General features: G+C 35.4%; 2 protein-coding genes across 3 annotated transcripts in view; one reads left to right on the plus strand and one right to left on the minus strand.

Annotated features, from left to right (window-relative positions):
* The window catches only part of LOC120627850 (prestin), a 58,744-nt gene that overhangs the window by 37,200 nt on the left and 3,302 nt on the right, over positions 1-18,242 (minus strand). The gene's annotated exons all lie outside the window — the stretch shown is intronic.
* On the plus strand, positions 176-985 carry LOC120627852. Its single transcript, XM_039895949.1, has one exon. It carries the CDS (start codon positions 176-178, stop codon positions 983-985), a length of 810 nt encoding a protein of 269 aa, XP_039751883.1.

The following is an 18,242-nucleotide window of genomic DNA, read 5'->3' on the forward strand; positions in this document are numbered from 1 at the left end:
TGTTTTTAATGTTCTCTGATTTTAATTTTGTTTAAAATATAATTTAAAGGTAATCTAAACTTAGAAATGTTATATTAACATATCTTCCACATACCAGCAAGCAATCCAAATAAAAAATCCTTAAGAACTTCACATTTTATTGTAATCAACACTAATCGGAATTTACAACAAGAAAATGGAGAATTTGGCATCCATTGAACACTCTATTTCTGCATTAACTGAGCACTTTAATGCACGAATGGCTGAGTTTCAGCGCGTCATTCAGACATCCATCCCAGCAACCAGTCCAAATTCCAATGTTGCAGCACAGTTTGGTGCATTTAGAGTATTTGTCTTGACATCACTTGAAAGCCTTCAATTACAAGTCCAGGTGCTCTCTAAGCAGTGTGATAATATGGAGACACGAACCAGGAGGAAAATGCTGCTGCTGCATGGTGTACCTGAAGTGCAAAAGGAGAGTTTGCCCGCAACAGTTGCGGAGGCATTGTCCAGCAATCTTAGCATGCCAGAACTGACCGAAGCCAAACTCAGTTATTGCAAGCGTTTGGGCCAATTAAAGGATGGCAAGGCTCGTGTTGTATTGATCAAGTTTTGTGACTTGTCTATCCGTAACCAAGTTTGGTTTTCAAAAAAACAGCTTAAAGGCACTGGGGTCACTTTATCCGAGTTTTTGACGAAGGAACGACATGACGCCTTTCAGGCAGCGAGGCAAAAGTTTGGAGTTTCTCGATGCTGGACGCGGGATGGGTCCATAATTGTTCTTGGCGCTGATGGTAAGCGCCATCGAGTTTTTTCAGTTGCAGAGGTGAAATTGATTGGAGTAAAGTCCGGTGATATCCCAATGGCAACCACGTCTGCCGCTTCGGATCAAGCTAGTGCTATAGCGAGTGCAAGTGTTGTGCCAGTGCATTCTTATGCTGCAGTTCCCTCGTCTAAAACAGTCAAGCCTCAGGTCGAAAAGCCTAGGCGAGCTGTTAGAAGGTAATGCCTGCCTTTTATGAGATTTCCAGAGTCTTCAATTGGTTTCAAACATTGTATTGTTCACTATTGCTTCCCTTTGCAGAAAGTCTGCTTTGCTGATTTTGCACTGGTGTAGGTACATAAATAATTATAGTCTCGTTTAGTTAAAACTTGACATAACCTCTTTTTCGACTATTGTACCCTCAATAAATTTTATTTCAATTTTCATTTTGTATTCACAAGTCACAACAATGTTCAATGTCAATCTTGTCTTTTTGTCAATTTCCAACCACAGACAAGGACGAGCTAAACGTTTTGATTTTGCAATCCAGTTTGCGTTTAAAGCAAAGAGTATATAAACATTACCGCAGAGCATTAAGTTGTGGTTTGTTCGATCGCGTACCATTACTAACCGCTCATATTAATTTAAATATTGATTGTGTAGCTATTAGTTTTTTTTTATTTTTAAGATTTTGGTTTTTCTTTTTTTTTGATTTCCTTGTTTAGTTTAATTTTTTTATTTTTTGATTTACAAATAATTTTTTGGGCTTTTTTCTCTTTTATTTTATTCTATTTTTTTTTTTATTTTATTTAATTTGTTTTTGTTTATTTTTTTTCTGTATGAGTATTTTGATATTTTTTTAATTAGATGCGTATGTGGCTGTATTTATATGCAAATATGTATAAGAACCGCCGATTAGAACATACATTTATTAGTGTTTGATAATTTAATGTGATTTAAGCGATTTCCTATTAGACTTGCTGGTGAATGGAAGAGTACTTATTTGTTTTTTTTTCCTTTTTTTCGCTTGTAAACTTCATATATTTTTTTATTTTTTTTCGTGTATATATATATATTTATTGTAAAATTGTATTTTATTTTATATATACGTATTCTTTTTTTTTTATTATATTTATTATTATATTAAGCATAATTATTATAAGTATGACTTCTTCTAACAATAACTCAGATAGTGAGGGTGTTTATTGTACAGGCTCCTCTTTATCCAGCGACAGCTTCCATAGCACAGATGTTCCACTTGGCTCTGTTTTAGACAATACGTTCACACCATTCCCTAAAAATTTTAATGTAGTTCATATCAATGCGCAGAGCATTCCCTCGCACTATTCAGATTTTTTATCTACGTTTGATAACAAAGCAATTCATGCTATCTTGGTGTCGGAGTCGTTTTTGAAACCTTGCCTTCCATCAACTTCCTATTCTTTGCCTGGCTACCATCTCATTAGAAATGATCGAACAGGCAAGGGAGGGGGTGGTGTCGCCATTTACCTACGTTGTCACATTCCTTTTCGTATTTTAAATAAGTCCCCATCTTTATACTCTGAATCATCTGAACACATACTAATTGAGGTTCAAAGTGGTCAAAAAAAACTTCTACTTGGGGTTTTTTATAGTCCCTCGCTTCATATTGATTATTTTGATACTTTAGAGACTATACTTGAAGAGTATTTAACAACAGTGGACCACTCTATCATTATGGGTGACTTTAATACGTGCCTTATTAAAAATGACTATCGTTCAAAACGTCTATTGTCTATTATTAACAGCTCTAATCTTGAAATATTACCTACGCATGCTACTCATTTTTTCCCCAACTGTTTTCCTTCCCAATTAGATCTCATGATTGTTTCTTCTCCAAATCTTGTAGACGCACATGGACAACTGCCGGCGGAGGCTTTTTCTTATCATGATTTGGTCTATGTTTCCTTTAGAATTCGTCCTCCTAAGGCAAAACCGACTATTGTTATGCGTCGTAGTTTTCGTAATTTTAATAATGATAAATTTATGGAAGATCTTAATAATATTGACTGGGATATTGTTTTTGACACGCCTTCTGTAGATGATAAGCTTAATATATTTAATTCACTTTTGACCCAACTTTTTGATATACACGCTCCGCTCCGGCCAATCAAAATTAAGCATCTTCCTGCACCATGGCTCACTAATGACATCAAGCTGCTTATGTCCAAACGCAATAAAGCAAAAAGTAAATATAAGTTAAATCCGACAGATGCCAACCTGACAAAATATAAAAAGCTACGGAATCGGTGTAGCAGAATTTGTCGAGATGCTCAGCGTGAATATATTCACTCATCAGTGGATCAAAAAAATGCCGACAAAGCTTGGAAATTTCTGGCTTCACTGGGAATCGGTCGTCAGCGTCAGCAAGATTCGCAAAGCATTGACTTGGAGAGCCTTAACAAACACTTTATAGCCAAATGTTCATTCAATGCGCTAATTAAACAAGGGACGCTTAATTATCTTTACTCATTGCCTACACACGAAAGACCTGAATTCCAGTTCAGTGATACAACCGTCGATGAAGTTAAGAAGCATATTTTTGCTATTAAATCTGATGCGACTGGGGTTGATGGGATAAGTAGGAGAATGATAATTGCAGCGCTTGACGGTGTTTTGCCAGTATTGTCTCACATACTGAACTCATCACTTACTTCAGCTGCATTTCCCACCGTGTGGTGTAAAGCATATGTAGTTCCTATTCCTAAAGTTCGTAACCCTGTAAATCCTTCAAACTTTCGGCCTATCTCCATTCTTCCGTTTCTGTCTAAAGTTCTCGAACGTATTGTCCATCAGCAACTTAGCCTCTATCTTACCAGATATGATATTTTAAGCCCCCTCCAGTCCGGTTTTCGTCGTGGTCATAGCACAACAACAGCCTTGATCAAGGTCTGCGATGATATTCGTTTCGCTGTCGACAATAAACTCCTTACCGTATTAGTTCTCTTAGATTTCAGTAATGCGTTTAACAACGTAGACTTTGATCTACTTTTGGCTGTTCTAAAGACAGTCAGCATTTCACCTCACGTTGTCAACTGGTTCCGGTCTTACTTATGTAATCGTCAGCAATGTATTCGTTCGGACAGTAAACTATCTTCCTTTCTTCCACTTCTTTCCGGAGTACCTCAGGGTGGTGTTCTCTCTCCGCTTCTATTTTCAATTTTTATAAACTCAGTGTCATCTGTTTTATCTTCGTCCTATCATTTTTACGCTGATGATTTGCAGTTTTATGCATCGGCGGCTATTGATAATCTTGCCGTTGCCATTGATAATATTAATACTGATTTAAATAAAATTGCGGCTTGGTGTCGGTCATTTGGTCTCCAAGTAAATCCAGGTAAATCTCAAGTAACTATAATAGGCAGCTCTTATTTCCTTTCCTCTCTATCATATAACAGGTTACCACTTGTTCTATTTGAAGGTACTGTTATACCTTGGAATAGTGCAGTCAGAGACCTTGGGCTAATTTTGGACAATACAATGTCTTGGGTACCTCAAGTTTCTGAAATGAGTCGCAAAATTTTTGCCGCTGTTGGATACTTGAGACGGTGGAAGAAGTTTCTACCGTTAAAAACTAAAATTCTCTTAGCTAATTCTCTTCTATTACCTATTTTAGACTATGCTGATATTTGCTACTTGGATTTATCAGAGACCATGCTCGATAAACTGGAGAGGCTGCAGAACGTATGTATACGGTTTATCTTTGGTATACGTAAGTTTGATCATGTGTCCGAGTATCGTTCTCGGTTAAACTGGCTACCAATTCGATCACGTAGGAACTTGCACGCTCTTTGTCTTTTATATTCTATTTTATTTTATCCTCAGACGCCACCATATTTAAAAGAGCGATTCAACTTTCTTGGTAGCAATGTTCAGTGCTATTTGAGGGCTAAGGATGACAACAGGTTGCATGTTCCTGCCAGTCACTCGCATGCGTATGGAAATTCTTTTACAGTCAAGGTGGTTATACTCTGGAATGGATTGCCAAGAGACATAAGACAGTCTAAATCATTAAGCATCTTCAAAAGTCGTTTAAAAGAATATTATTTATCTACGGAGTCATAAACTAATATATTTGCTCTGTATGTATTTGTGTATATTTATATTTATTTATATATATATATATATATATATATATATATATTTGTATATATGTTTATATGTGTATGTATTTATTTCTGTATTATTTGTATTTGTATTAGCTGTTTATGTATTATTGTTATATATAGTAGATGTAGTTTATGTTATATATTTTTAAAATTGCACTATCCCGTTTCCATACTCCTGTTCTTCTTTCATTAAGGGTTGTCTGGAGGAGATCGCTTAAAGCGATAAGACCGCCTTTGCGCATTGTTATTCTTCTTGTATTTATGTTTTCAATTTATATTATAAATTGTGTGCAATAAAGAATTTATCTATCTATCTATCTATCTATCTTTTCCTTCAAGTAAGAAGGATTTATTTCAGTATATTTAGAGTTTCATCCTTTAGGCTCTTTACAGTTTGGCACATATAGCTGGAACAAATGTATGCATGCAAAAAGTGTTTATTTAGTAAGGTTCTGCGTTAACACGTAATCGCGTACTCACTTAATTATTATATTTACGTGATTTTATAACAACACATACGTGTTTTAAATGTATACAAAATTCCAACATTGTTAGTATATAAGGCAAAATTAAATCACTGTGTTTATGCCAATGCATTACAGTAATCTATACTTATAATAAATCTGTAACTGGAAGATTTCTGTTCATTTAATATATTTTGAAGATTTTAATGGATATACCTGCAAATTCATTTTTAAATTATTCAAATTGAGCCTATCGCTTAGAAGTTGCGACGGGTATAGAATAACACGTACAGCGACGACGATGCGCGAATAACATAGTTTGGAAATAAAACTGGACTTGGTAGGTAGCACTGCAATTAGTTTCTAGAATTTTTTAAGATATTAAAACAATTTGGTGCACGAAGTTGCTCGGGTCAGCTAGTGTGTTAATAAAATACACACATAGTAGTGCTATACCATCAAGGCTTTATTCAATATCGGCTAAAGCCAAGCAATAACATTTCTGATTTCATGGCGTAAATGCTGCTACCCGATTTAATATTAAAAACAGACGTGCCTTGATTTACTCGCTACCATCTTAGACTGCTGACATCTTAGTCAATGGCTAACTTGTAATGGAATAAAAATAAAATAAAAAATATCTAATCTACCTATATTCCCAAAATTGGACATTCATCGAATAAAATGTACCTAAAATGACTTAATACCTATATTTTCAAAGCTATTTACGTAATCGTGTAAAACATTGATTTAATTACTAAAAGTATGAGACCAATATTATGTTAAATGTTTATTCAATGGCCTCTCTATAAGTTTAATCTCTACTATTGACCATGTGTGATGCGCAAGTGATGAATAAACATCAATGACTTGCTGCCTTGTGATTTTTCACAGGTCTGGTAAGTAGTTCGAACAAAAAACCTCCTTCATTCATTCGTCGCTATGGCATACTAAAAATGAGCATAAATGGACTTGAACTTTTAAATTAGGAATAAAATAACTCTTTTAAAAAGGTAGGAGTTTTTAAAAATGGAACGTCTAGTATGTAACGGAAGATTTATGAGCCCTTTTAAGGTAAAAGAACCTTGCTAGGTCTTACGAAGCTCCACAATAGACAAGGAATACACCACAGCATAAGGATTTATAATATTTTAGTTGAGCGCTGTGGTTTTAAGTGGGGGGGTCTCAGGTTCGATTAGATTTGGTAACTTATAATTCCTGAATTTTCTATGGTCTGGTCTTGTGGGAGGTTTCGTCGTGGCTTGTTAGCCTACCAACAAAGACGTACCGCTAAGCGATTTAGCGTTTCGGTACTACGTCGGTTAGAAACCGATTAGGTAGGTATATGGTTTTATTATAACTGCCATACTCCTCAACAGGTAAGCCCGCTACCGCGACTGCATTATCACTTACAAACAGGTGGGACTACTATAAATGGTGGGAAAAATAATTGCGATTTTTTAAAAATCATCATTTGTATAAACATCTAAGAGATTAGGCCCCAGCAACCCTCCTTAGAAACCATATCTAATGGGATAACTCGTGCGCCATGTGTGATAGCTTTCAATTGACGTTTGATAAAGTGCTCAAATGATGCAACGTGATAACATGAAGTGTTGATGCTACGATAGCAATCTTTGACATTGCTTGAGATGCATGGATATTACGTTAGCCCCTTTAGCTATGTATATTAACACATATGTTCGCTCCGAGTTTGCTCGATGAATTAACACTTCAGGCCATTAACTTAGCTAAGGAATAAGGTTACTTAGAATTTACAATGTATTTTATGTCAATACATGGCCTAATATGATTAAATGATTGCTATGTTACAGACACCTACAGCTCATTTTCTTTTTAATGTTTTTCTTTGTAGCCCTGCGTAGACTTATGGGTATCGTTTAAAACCATCTCTTAAATAGTTACTAAATCAAAATCCGCAGTAGATATAGACAATTTATTGTTCTAAAAGAGGGTTATCTTCCAACGCTTAAAGCAGTACAATTTTAATGACCTTGACTTTCCCAAAATAAGAAAATCCTGAAACCAGAGCGTCAACCATACTAAAATAATACTTATAAAATAACACTGCATCAATCATAAACGTTAAACTTACAAACGTTGACATGACCTTCGCCAAATAAATGCATCTCGAACACAAAAAAAAATACTATTTTACACGGGCAACTTTATTATTTATCAATTTATGCCATCCACGATTGTCAATACACTGTATAGACTGTTACAAATGTAATTCATATACTCGTATACATTTTTACTATTTGATAAATATGATCTTTATTGTATTGGGTCAAATGGAAACGACCTATGTCTGATTAGATAATATGTCGGGAGACCACGTCCAGTAGTAAGTATTGTACGCGTATTTTACTCAATGTTACATTGCAATTAGGAACGATTCATGGCACCTTATATTACAAAAAGTAATTTCAAATGAGAGATGAAATATCTTAAAGATGATAATAATTAATTAATAATTATGATAAAGCGCACTAGCTAGCTCTAGCTCTAGCGCATTGAGGTGTTGATGAAGTGAATACGGATTTCTTCGGGATAAAAAGTAGCCAATGTGTTAATTTAGTGCATTATAATCAATCTTCGCGGATATGTGCGTAATCTATTACGTGGCTCAGCCACGAGGCGACTGGTTGGAAAGCCGTAGAGTTTGAATCTTTACGAGTCAGACATAACCTCCCCTTAGCGTAGCGGTAGGTACATTAAGATCTCCCCACGAAAAAATCTATCTCCATTCCAAGATTCAGTGAAATCCATTCATACTTTTTCCATGCAAAAAACATCCATACATTCATTCATTAATCCTCACAAACATTCACGTTTATAATATTTGTAGGATTCTCAATATAAACCAGCTCAATACCAAAACTTTAAACAACAAGACTGTCCGAGTGTTCACCGATGCCAACAAGGAAAATAAACCTAAAAACCCCGCGGTGCTACGCAGTGTTAGTCATGGACTATTATAGCGAAGGTAAAATGATCATTTACAGATACCCGAGGCACAGTCCTATCATTGCGACTAACAGACAACGACGATTTTGACTAGGTCATCGCGCTGGATTATGAATAAGCAACAAGGTCGAAAAACGCAACATCGGTTAGTTTGCGCTCCCTACTCTTAATCACTTAATAGTAAAAGCGCAAACTAACTGCTCAAAAATAATATTTTTTTCGATAGCCAGAATTACATGGCCAAATTTCAATTTATTTTACAAATATCAGTTGTAAAGAAATTAAAGAGATTCGGCCCCAGCAATCCTCCTTAGAAACCAGACCTAATGAAAACGCGTGCGCAGTGTGTGATCGCTTTCGATTGACGTTTGATTAAGTGACAACATTCGGATGACTTTGACTAGGACGTCGCTCGGGCCAACTAATATGAAAAAGCAGCAACTGGAGAGAGCAATGTCTTTTTGCACCTATTCTTAAGGGACGTTACATACTGAACATCATCAATAGCCTATACAGTCCACTGCTGGACTAAAGGCCTCTTTTAACGGAAGGTTTAGCCATAATCACTAAGGCAGTCGGTTTGGTGATCGCAGTAGATGGTAGTAGTAGCAAAGAGGACTAGTCGTTTCGTACGTCAACCGCGGAAAGAAGAAGTGAAGCCGAACCTCGGCTCAGGCGACGATTGGTGGGAAAGGGTTACGAACGGTGATTAGTCCGTACGCTTCCAAGAACGTGGTCCGAGCCCACGTCCGGATGACGTTAGACGTCGGGGACCTAACATGTGTCTACTATCTGCTTCAATATATAGCTCTGATGCAGCAGTTCCTTAGCTACGAAGTCCCGAAAAAATCCGTTCAGCCGTCCCGAACAGATATACAGGCAGACGTTCATCCAAAATAATAGTATTAGCAAAAGAGGCATATATTTCGAAACATAGACATACACTTCAATTCTATTTCTTTGTATTAAGATAAGATATGATGAAGTAATGAGAATGTAAGAAAAACGTAGATTTATAATTGATGTTTTACTAAGTAGAGGGGCCGGGAAGTCATTAGATGTTTATGACAATTGACATCCATCTGATCCATATGATCTAACCCGCAACTTCGCCTGCGTTTATTATTATATAAGTACATCCCTAGTACCTAATGTAATAAATGGGTTAAATAAGGACAAAACAATTAGTCGAAAAAAACCAAATCACTTTACCATTTATAAAAGTTTGTTAAAAAATATACTGTTTGTATTTCAAGACCTCTATAGAATTTAATTAGAAGCTTTGATAGCGCAGTGGACCGAGCTCGACTTCACTTTCGGGAGGCCGAGTTCGAATCCCAGCACGCACCTCTAACTTTTCTATGTTATGTGCGTTTTAAATAATTTAAATATCACTTGCTTCAACGGTGAAGAAAAACATCGTGAGGAAACCTGCATGCCTGAGAATTCTACATAATGTTCTCAAAGGTATGTGGAGTTCACCAATCCGCACTGGGCTAGCGTGGTGGACTACGGCCCTAACCCCCTTCTCATTGTGGGAGGATAGCCGTGCCCAGTATTGGGCCGATAATGGGTTGATATGATGATGTTGATGATGAATAGAATTTAATACCAAATCCTATCAAAATCCGTTCAGCCATAACAGAGTTAATTTTAGAGTTACACGTTAGAGAAAATACATTTTATCAGGTTGTGCCCTTTTCAATCTGTCTCCCCTTGAAATGGAATAGCAATACTTTGAGACAATGTGGCTATTTATTTTGCACACAAATCTCTAAGCTAAACCAAATTCATAGATCTAAAAATAGTCTTCGTTTTTTTTTAACTCCGCGGGGACCGTTAAAAAGTATCCCTTCTTGGGGATTGAAGCTATTAGAAGGCAAAAATACTCCATCGATTTAGCTGTGAAACCGCTCATAAAAGCTATTTTATAGCTTCTGTTTTAAATCATGTATCATAATAATAATAATTATGGCAAAATAAGGATTACAAGCTTTTTAAGGTTTTTGTTTTTTGTTTTATTTAATTTTGTTGTAGATATAATATTCGCTTGGTACTTAATTCCTAAGCAATTGTGGCCAATGTTATTGTTTATGTATAACTAACTTTTAGAAACTTCATAGGTTTTTGTGATATAAAAATACGGCATTACTCTTATGTGTATTGTTTCTTTTAGAAAGCTAATAAATAAATAAAAAAATCTCTTAAGAACATGAAAGCATACCTACTATATAGTAGTATGGATATCCATCTCAAGAATGTATGTTCACATTCTTTTTGTAATGTTAGGTACGCATCAAGAGTGCCATCTATTTGATCTAAGAAATATTCGACTTTGACAAGGTTTATCTTTAAGGGTATTTCATCAAGGTGCAGTTGTTGAAACAAACAAACAGACACTTTTAATAAAAGTATGGATTAGTAGTGATTTATATGTAGATTTGAAGTTGAAGGTTTTTTAAACACTGATATCACAAAATAAATAAATAAAGCGGGTGATATACTCTGATGTATTCTTAGGGTTGCAAGATACATCCTTATAATTTCCTGGACGTTTCTGGGCTTACATGGTACACTTTTTTTGGTATGGTAACACTTGGGCAGGACGGAGGTTATGTGGGACTCTTCCCTCGAAAGGGGGGTATACCCAACCTAAAAACCACCAAGGCATATCCCTCTTATTGGCTTTGTTAGACGCCCGGGTAACCCGTTGTATATTTCCCGGAGTTATTTTGTAAATACCACCAATAATATTGATCAAATCGTCACGAAACTTTAACTTATAATACAGCCGATAGAATTTTGGAAATCGGTTAAGGTATGGCGGAGTTAAAGCTGGTATAGCCCAGTGGGTACGAGCTCGACTTACCTTTGGGGCCGAGTTCGAATCCCAGCACCGCTAACTTTTTTAAGTTGCATGCGTGAAGGAAAACATCGTGAGGAAACCAGCATGTCTGAGAGTTCTCGATAATGTTCTCAGAGTTGTGTGGAGTCCACCAATCCGCATTGGGCCATTGTGGTAGACTACGGCCTTAATACCTTCTCCCGGCCCTTTAATGGGTTTATATGATGATGGCGGAGTTATAACGTAAAATCTATATAAATTTTGAATGAATGAATAAATGAATACACTTTTTACATTGTACGCCACAAAAAATACAGAAGAATTTTAAATAACTAGTTTACACGATGTATAAAATTAGGCAGCTTTATCCCTACATAGGGATCTCTTCCAGGCAGCCGTAGGCTTAAAACACAGCTCAAGATGAGAAGTAGCATAACTATCATAACTTTCATAGCATCTCCCGAACGAACCCTACACTCCAAATTGGTTATTCCTAACAAGATAGTGATTGTTGTGATCAAGCATCTTGATTCCATACGAGCCTAACAAGAACATATAGATACATCAAATAAGATGATAATGATTGTTTATCATAATTCAATGGACTGGGCAACTGTATTGCTCCTATTATTGTTACTTAACTAAGGCATATTCTTAACTGATTCAATTTACGTACTTGTTTAAGCTAAATAATTAAAAATGATCTAATCATACAAAGAAGTAAATAATAATAGAAACAACGTATTTATTTGTTAGAATCAATGAACATACCTACATTGTTAGCTCAATCTATAATGAACTTGCTGCTATAACTAATCAGCTTTTGTTGTTATGTTTATTATCATAATTGTTATAATTTATATAACGTCAACTCAGAGAAAATCTCTCTTAGTTGGCTTTCTTTTTTTAGAGTGTAATTTTTTACCAAATTGCATTTAAATCCGCTTAGTAGTTTTTGCATCAAGCGCGCAAACAGACGAACAGTCAGAAACTCGAAAAATTGCATTTATACGTTCTATTGCCTATTTCTAACGTCGCCCAGCTATCTATTTGCAAAAATCCTTAATATACAGACACGACTGGTCTACGTTTTTTTTAAAGTATTGATAAAAATTAGTCGGCCCTCTGGCAACCCTACGTTTACTTAAGCTCAAGACAGTAATCAAAGACTATTCGTTTTTATTGTTAAAGACCATAAAAACAAGGTTAACCAATTACACGTTTAAACCACTTATTATTAATGAGTAAGTTAATTAATCTGGTAGGTTCTTGACTAAAAGAAACCTTCATCATCATTACATCAAACCAGGCCCACTACAGAGCACGTGTCTCCTCCTACAATGCCAAGGGGTTAAGGCCGTAGTCCACCACGCTGGTCCAGTGCGGATTGGTGGACTCAACACACTTTTGTGAACATTATTTTGAACTCTCAGGCATGCAGTTTTCCTCACGATGTTTTCCTTCGCCGTTGAAGCAAGTGATATTTTTATTACTTAAAACGCACACAGCTTAGAAAAGTTAGAGCTGGGATCCGAACTCGGTCCCCCAAAAGTGACGTCGAGCTCCTAACCAATGCGCTATCACCGCTTCAAAATAAAACCTTGATTTCTTCGAAAACCCAATTCATTTGTTTTCATTGTAGCTTTGTAGACACACCGAAAAGTAAATTATTTATAAGGTGAATTAGTTTCTTTTATAGTGGATAAAAAAATATATATTATTGCAATCAAGCTATTCATTAAATATTTTGTGGATAATTGATATTTATTTTATTGGCTGTAAAAATTGAAAATTTAACTGATTTGCTCGAGGACCCTCATTTTTATAATTATTTAATGTAAAATAATTATTTTATACAGGCTCTCAAAGAGTTACATTTGTTGGAAATAATATAATAACTAACGAATGAAAATAACTATGCATGTCTACCAAATCGAGTTTTTTTTATGTACGAGTATGTTACCCGATTACTCAAAAACGCCTGAATCGATTTGAAAAATTCTTTATGTGTTTTGAAGGGCATACTTTCCAGGTTTTATTTAAATTGTATTAAAATCGGTCGAGAAAAAATCAACAATAATGTAACCCAAAGTAGCATATTTTGTTTGCTTTTAGTTCCTGGGCGTACGTTGGAGTCGGTTTTTTTTTAAATAAATTATGTTATGTTGTAGTTTTAAAATATTACCTACAGATAGCACTCTCTATCTGTTAGCACGGTTATTAACCAGCTCAGTAAAGTTAACCTAGATTACGTGACGTGAATTTTAATGAGTGAAAATTGAGGAAAAACTAAAGGATTGCTTTCATTACACTTACCTACTTACACTTCATTACAATTAGCTAATCGAATACGTACGAAATGAGAACAATACATAAAACACCTACATCATGGAGGTGACGCCAATGAAGTACGCAAAGTGTGGATGTTTGTCACTCAATCACGATAAAACGGCTGAACGGATTTGGATGAAATTTGGCATGCATGTAGCCTTTGACATGGAAAAGAACATAGGCTACCTTTTATCCCGATTCCTTAAGAAGTTCCCGAAGGAAAATTCAAAGGCGTTAACGAGTTAAGCTGCGCGCAGACAGCTTTGAAATTCGGTATGCATGTCACTTATGCTATGGAAGCAAATTCAAATTCAAAATTCATTTATTTATATAAATAAATATACTACGACAATACACACATCGTCATCTAGCCCCAAGGCAAGCGTAGCTTGTGTTATGGGTACTACGATAGCTGTTGAATATTTTTATGAATATAATACACATGAATACTTATAGTATACAGATACTGAAAAACAATCGTGCTAATCACACAAACATTTTCCAGTTGTGGGAATCGAACCCACGGCCTAGGTCTTAGAAAGCAGGGTCGCGGCCAACTGCGCCAGTCCGCAGTCGGCCGACGACTGGCGGTTATGATCAGATTACATTGAAACAACATCATCAGAGACGATGGCGTCAGGTAAAGTTTAAAACTACGTTCCAGCCGCCACGCCCACCTCCGAAACTTAAGCTATGATTATATTATTATTCATACAAATAAAGTATACAATTATATTGTGCAGCATTCAAGAAACATAATAGTTGTTGCGTGTGTATGTGTGCAAGCAGACATGTACTTTCTATACCGATCTGTCAAATAGTTCCCGTGGTAAGATTAAAAATTGTTAACGAGCGAAGCTTTGGATCCAATTTTGAAGACCACGCAGACGAAGTAGCGGGCAGAAGCAAGTATTTTTATAAAACTCTGTAATATAGGTTCGTCTCGTCCGGCCTCTTATTTTTCCTATATTTGCGTATGCAGCTGAGACGCGGACCATTATCAATCAATATAATATTTCATTCAGATGATAGATTTAATTTTCTAGCGCTATCCGAATCTACAGGGAAGAGAATAGGAAAATAATAAAAATGCCAAATTCAATCTGTACTCCGGAGATTTTGGATTAAATTTATTAAATACTAGATGTGCCCTGCGGCTTCGCCCGCGTTATTTTGGGAGGCAGCGTACTGCAACATAGTCAGACCTATAGTCATATTTGAGATTTTTCATAACCATTTTTATATCTACGTAATTTTTTTTTCATTGAAAAATATACTATGTTATTTCTAATACCTCCAACAATATGTATAAAAAGTTTCATGAAGATCGGTTCAGTAGTTTTCGCGTGAAAGCGTAACAAATAAACTTACATTCACATTTATAATATTAGTAGGGAAGTAGGAATAGGGATAGAGATTATATTTTTTGTCAAATTAAGTTTACACGACGTTTTGTCAATGCTATGTGCACTTGTAATTGACGTGCATATAAGTCCATGTTTCTGTGTGTGTAATATGTTTACAGTGTAATATGCATGTTGTTTGTGCTCTTAATAAATAAATTATAAACTTTCGGTGCGAAGTAAATATCACAAATAACTCTTAGATTACTGGTTTAGTTACGGGTGTGGGATATCGAAGTTCGATCGATCGATTCCCTCAATCTTAATAGACTTGAACCTACTACTAATTGTTTGAGACGTTAAAATTTGGATAATAGGTTACTTATTACGGTTTACACATCTAGTTTGAAATGTTAGTCCCGGAACGATGAGATAAAGGTTAAGGTTTTAATGACAAGGTTGCTTGGAAGCATCCGGCTCCGCTTTCAGCTCTCACAAGATAGAAAAATGAATGTTAAAATACAAAATGTAAATTGTTGATGTTGGAAAAGAGCAACTGCTGAGTTTCTTGCCGGCTTCTTCTCGGTAGAATCTGCCTTCCGAACCGGTGGTAGAATCACTACAAACAGACAGACTTGACGTTTCAAAAGTGCTTATATTAGGCCTACTTGAAATAAATGAATTTTGAATTTTGAATTTGAATTTGAAAAGAAAAAATGCAGGCCCATAACCAATCTTGACTGCATCATAACTTAACATCAATTTAGTTTGCAGGCGAGGTCTAACTTGAAATATAAAAAAAAAGGATTTTAGTACACAACTCCTTCTGTAGTGGAAGAAAAGGGTTACACCGTTCAAAATTCAAAAAAAACAAAATTCAAAATTCATTTATTTCAAGTAGGCCTAATACAAGCACTTTTGAAACGTCAAGTCTGTCCGTGTGTAGTGACTCTACCACCGGTTCGGAAGGCAGATTCTACCGAGAAGAAGCCGGCAAGAAACTCAGCAGTTGCTCTTTTCCAACATCAAAAATTTACATTTTATATTTTAACATTCATTTTTCTATATTGTGAGAGATGAAAGCGGAGCCGGATGCTTCCAAGCAACCTTGTCATTAAGAAACTCATCAATTGTATAATAACCTCGCTGTAATAAATGTGTTTTAACACATTCTTTAAACTTATGCATTGGTAGGTCCAAAATTACCTTAGGAATCATATTATAAAAGCAAATGACTTCTGCACCTTTCGCAGACGATATGCAGATGTCACTAATTTATGACCATTTCTTGTAAGTCGACTGTTTATATCCACTTTTTGTTTATAAAGACTAATATGTTGTCTTACAAATACTATATTGTTATAAATGTATTGTGAGGCTACCGTAAGTATACCAATTTTTTTAAATTTTTCACGGAGGGATTCACGTGATTTAAGTTTATATATTGACCGTACAGCTCTTTTCTGCAATATGAATATAGTTTCAATATCAGCAGCTTTGCCCCATAATAAGATCCCGTAAGACATCACACTATGAAAGTACGCGAAGTAAACAAGTCTTGCTGTTTCTACGTCAGTAATCTGTCTAATTTTCCCGACGGCGTAGGCAGCCGAGCTTAGTTTACCTGCTAGTGTATCTATATGGGTACCCCACTGAAGCTTACAATCCAAGGTCATGCCCAGAAAAACTGTGGAATCTTCCATTTTTAGTGATTCTCCATTTATTATTATATTTTTATTAACTTTCTTTACATTTGGTTAAATAAAATTCCACACACTTAGTTTTTTTTGCATTTAAAATTAAATTATTGACAGTAAACCAGTGCGACACATACGACATAGCACGGCTTACATCGTCAGAGTTGTCTCTACCTCTATCAGTTTTAAAAATTAGAGATGTATCATCAGCAAACAGTACAATGTCACAGGTTTCACTGACATGGTGTGGTAGATCATTTATATACACCAAAAATAGAAAGGGACCCAAGATTGAACCCTGTGGGACACCCATTGACGTAGCCGACCCCTGCGACTTAATGTCTTTTATGCAAACCCTTTAGGTTCTGTCACTGAGATAAGAGGCAACCAAATTTAGTGCAACGTTTTTGATACCATAATGGGCTAGTTTAAGAAGCAAGGTTTTATGATCAACACAATCGAATGCTTTGGATAGATCACAAAAAACACCAATGGCATTCTGCGAACGTTCGCAGCCATCGTACACATGTTTTAAAAGTTTAGCGCCTGCATCCGTGGTGCTACGACCTTTAGTAAAACCGTACAGCTCCGGATGTAGTAAGTTATTTACATTGAAGTGATTCAAAAGTTGATTTAATAAAAATTTTTCAAAGACCTTACTAAGAGCTGGTAAGATTTAAATGGGTCTGTAATTGTTAATGTCGTTTTTATTGCCAGATTTAAATAGAGGTATAAGTTTACTATGATTCATTAAATTTGGAAAAGTACCTCTATCAACACATTCATTAAAAAGTATGGCTAAGTAAGGGGCAATAACGTCTATAATGTTAGATATTACCATTACAGACATACCCCATAAATCACCGGTTTTTTTCTGTTTCAACAACTTAAAATTCTTTATTATATCATATGCAGATATATGTTTAAAATTAAATAAAACGTTGCACTCATTAACGTTGTTCCTCAATAAACTCTGAGCTGCAGTAGGTGAAGAATTAAGTGAATCAGTCAACAAAATAGGAACACTCTGAAAAAAGTTTTCAAAGGTACTTGCAACCTCACTGTCAGCGGTAACTTTATTATCATTAATAATTAATTCAAAGTTTACGTTGCGAGATTTAGCTTTCCCAGTTTCATTATTAAAAATTTTCCAGGTTGTTTGTACTTTGTTATCCGATTTTATGATTTGATCCTTAAAGTATAGCGACTTAGCATGAAAGCAAACGTTCTTAAACGTTTTAGAGTACATTTTTACGTGTTGTAGGAAAGCTGGAGTATGGTTATATTGTTTTTCACTATAGAGCTCATACAAATTATCTCTACTTTTGTATATGCCAATAGTTGCCCAATCGCTAAACTTTATTTTTTTATTGAAATCTATATGTTTGAAATTGAATATTTTGTTAAATTCATTTTCTATAATATTAAAGAGCGTACCATAAATGCTGTCAGGATGACCGTTCTTAAAGACAAGGGCAGGAATTTTGGATGATATTTCACCTTTGAATCGCGTCAATTTGCTCTTAGTTATCGGCCTACACTTGACGATATGTTCATCTTTGTTTATATTATTCAAAACAGTAATTTGTTGGCCACAATGATCTGATCTTAAGTTGGTTATTATCGATTTACCTAAGATATCACAGTTGAGAAAAATATTATCTAAACATGATGCTGAGGT

This window comes from Pararge aegeria, chromosome 12 (genome assembly GCF_905163445.1).
Source record: "Pararge aegeria chromosome 12, ilParAegt1.1, whole genome shotgun sequence".
Classification (NCBI taxonomy): Eukaryota; Metazoa; Arthropoda; class Insecta; order Lepidoptera; family Nymphalidae; genus Pararge; species Pararge aegeria.

Coding starts and splice junctions, on each gene's coding strand:
- LOC120627852 (XM_039895949.1), top strand. CDS start 176: ATGGAGAATTTGGCATCCATTGAACACTCTATTTCTGCATTAACTGAG.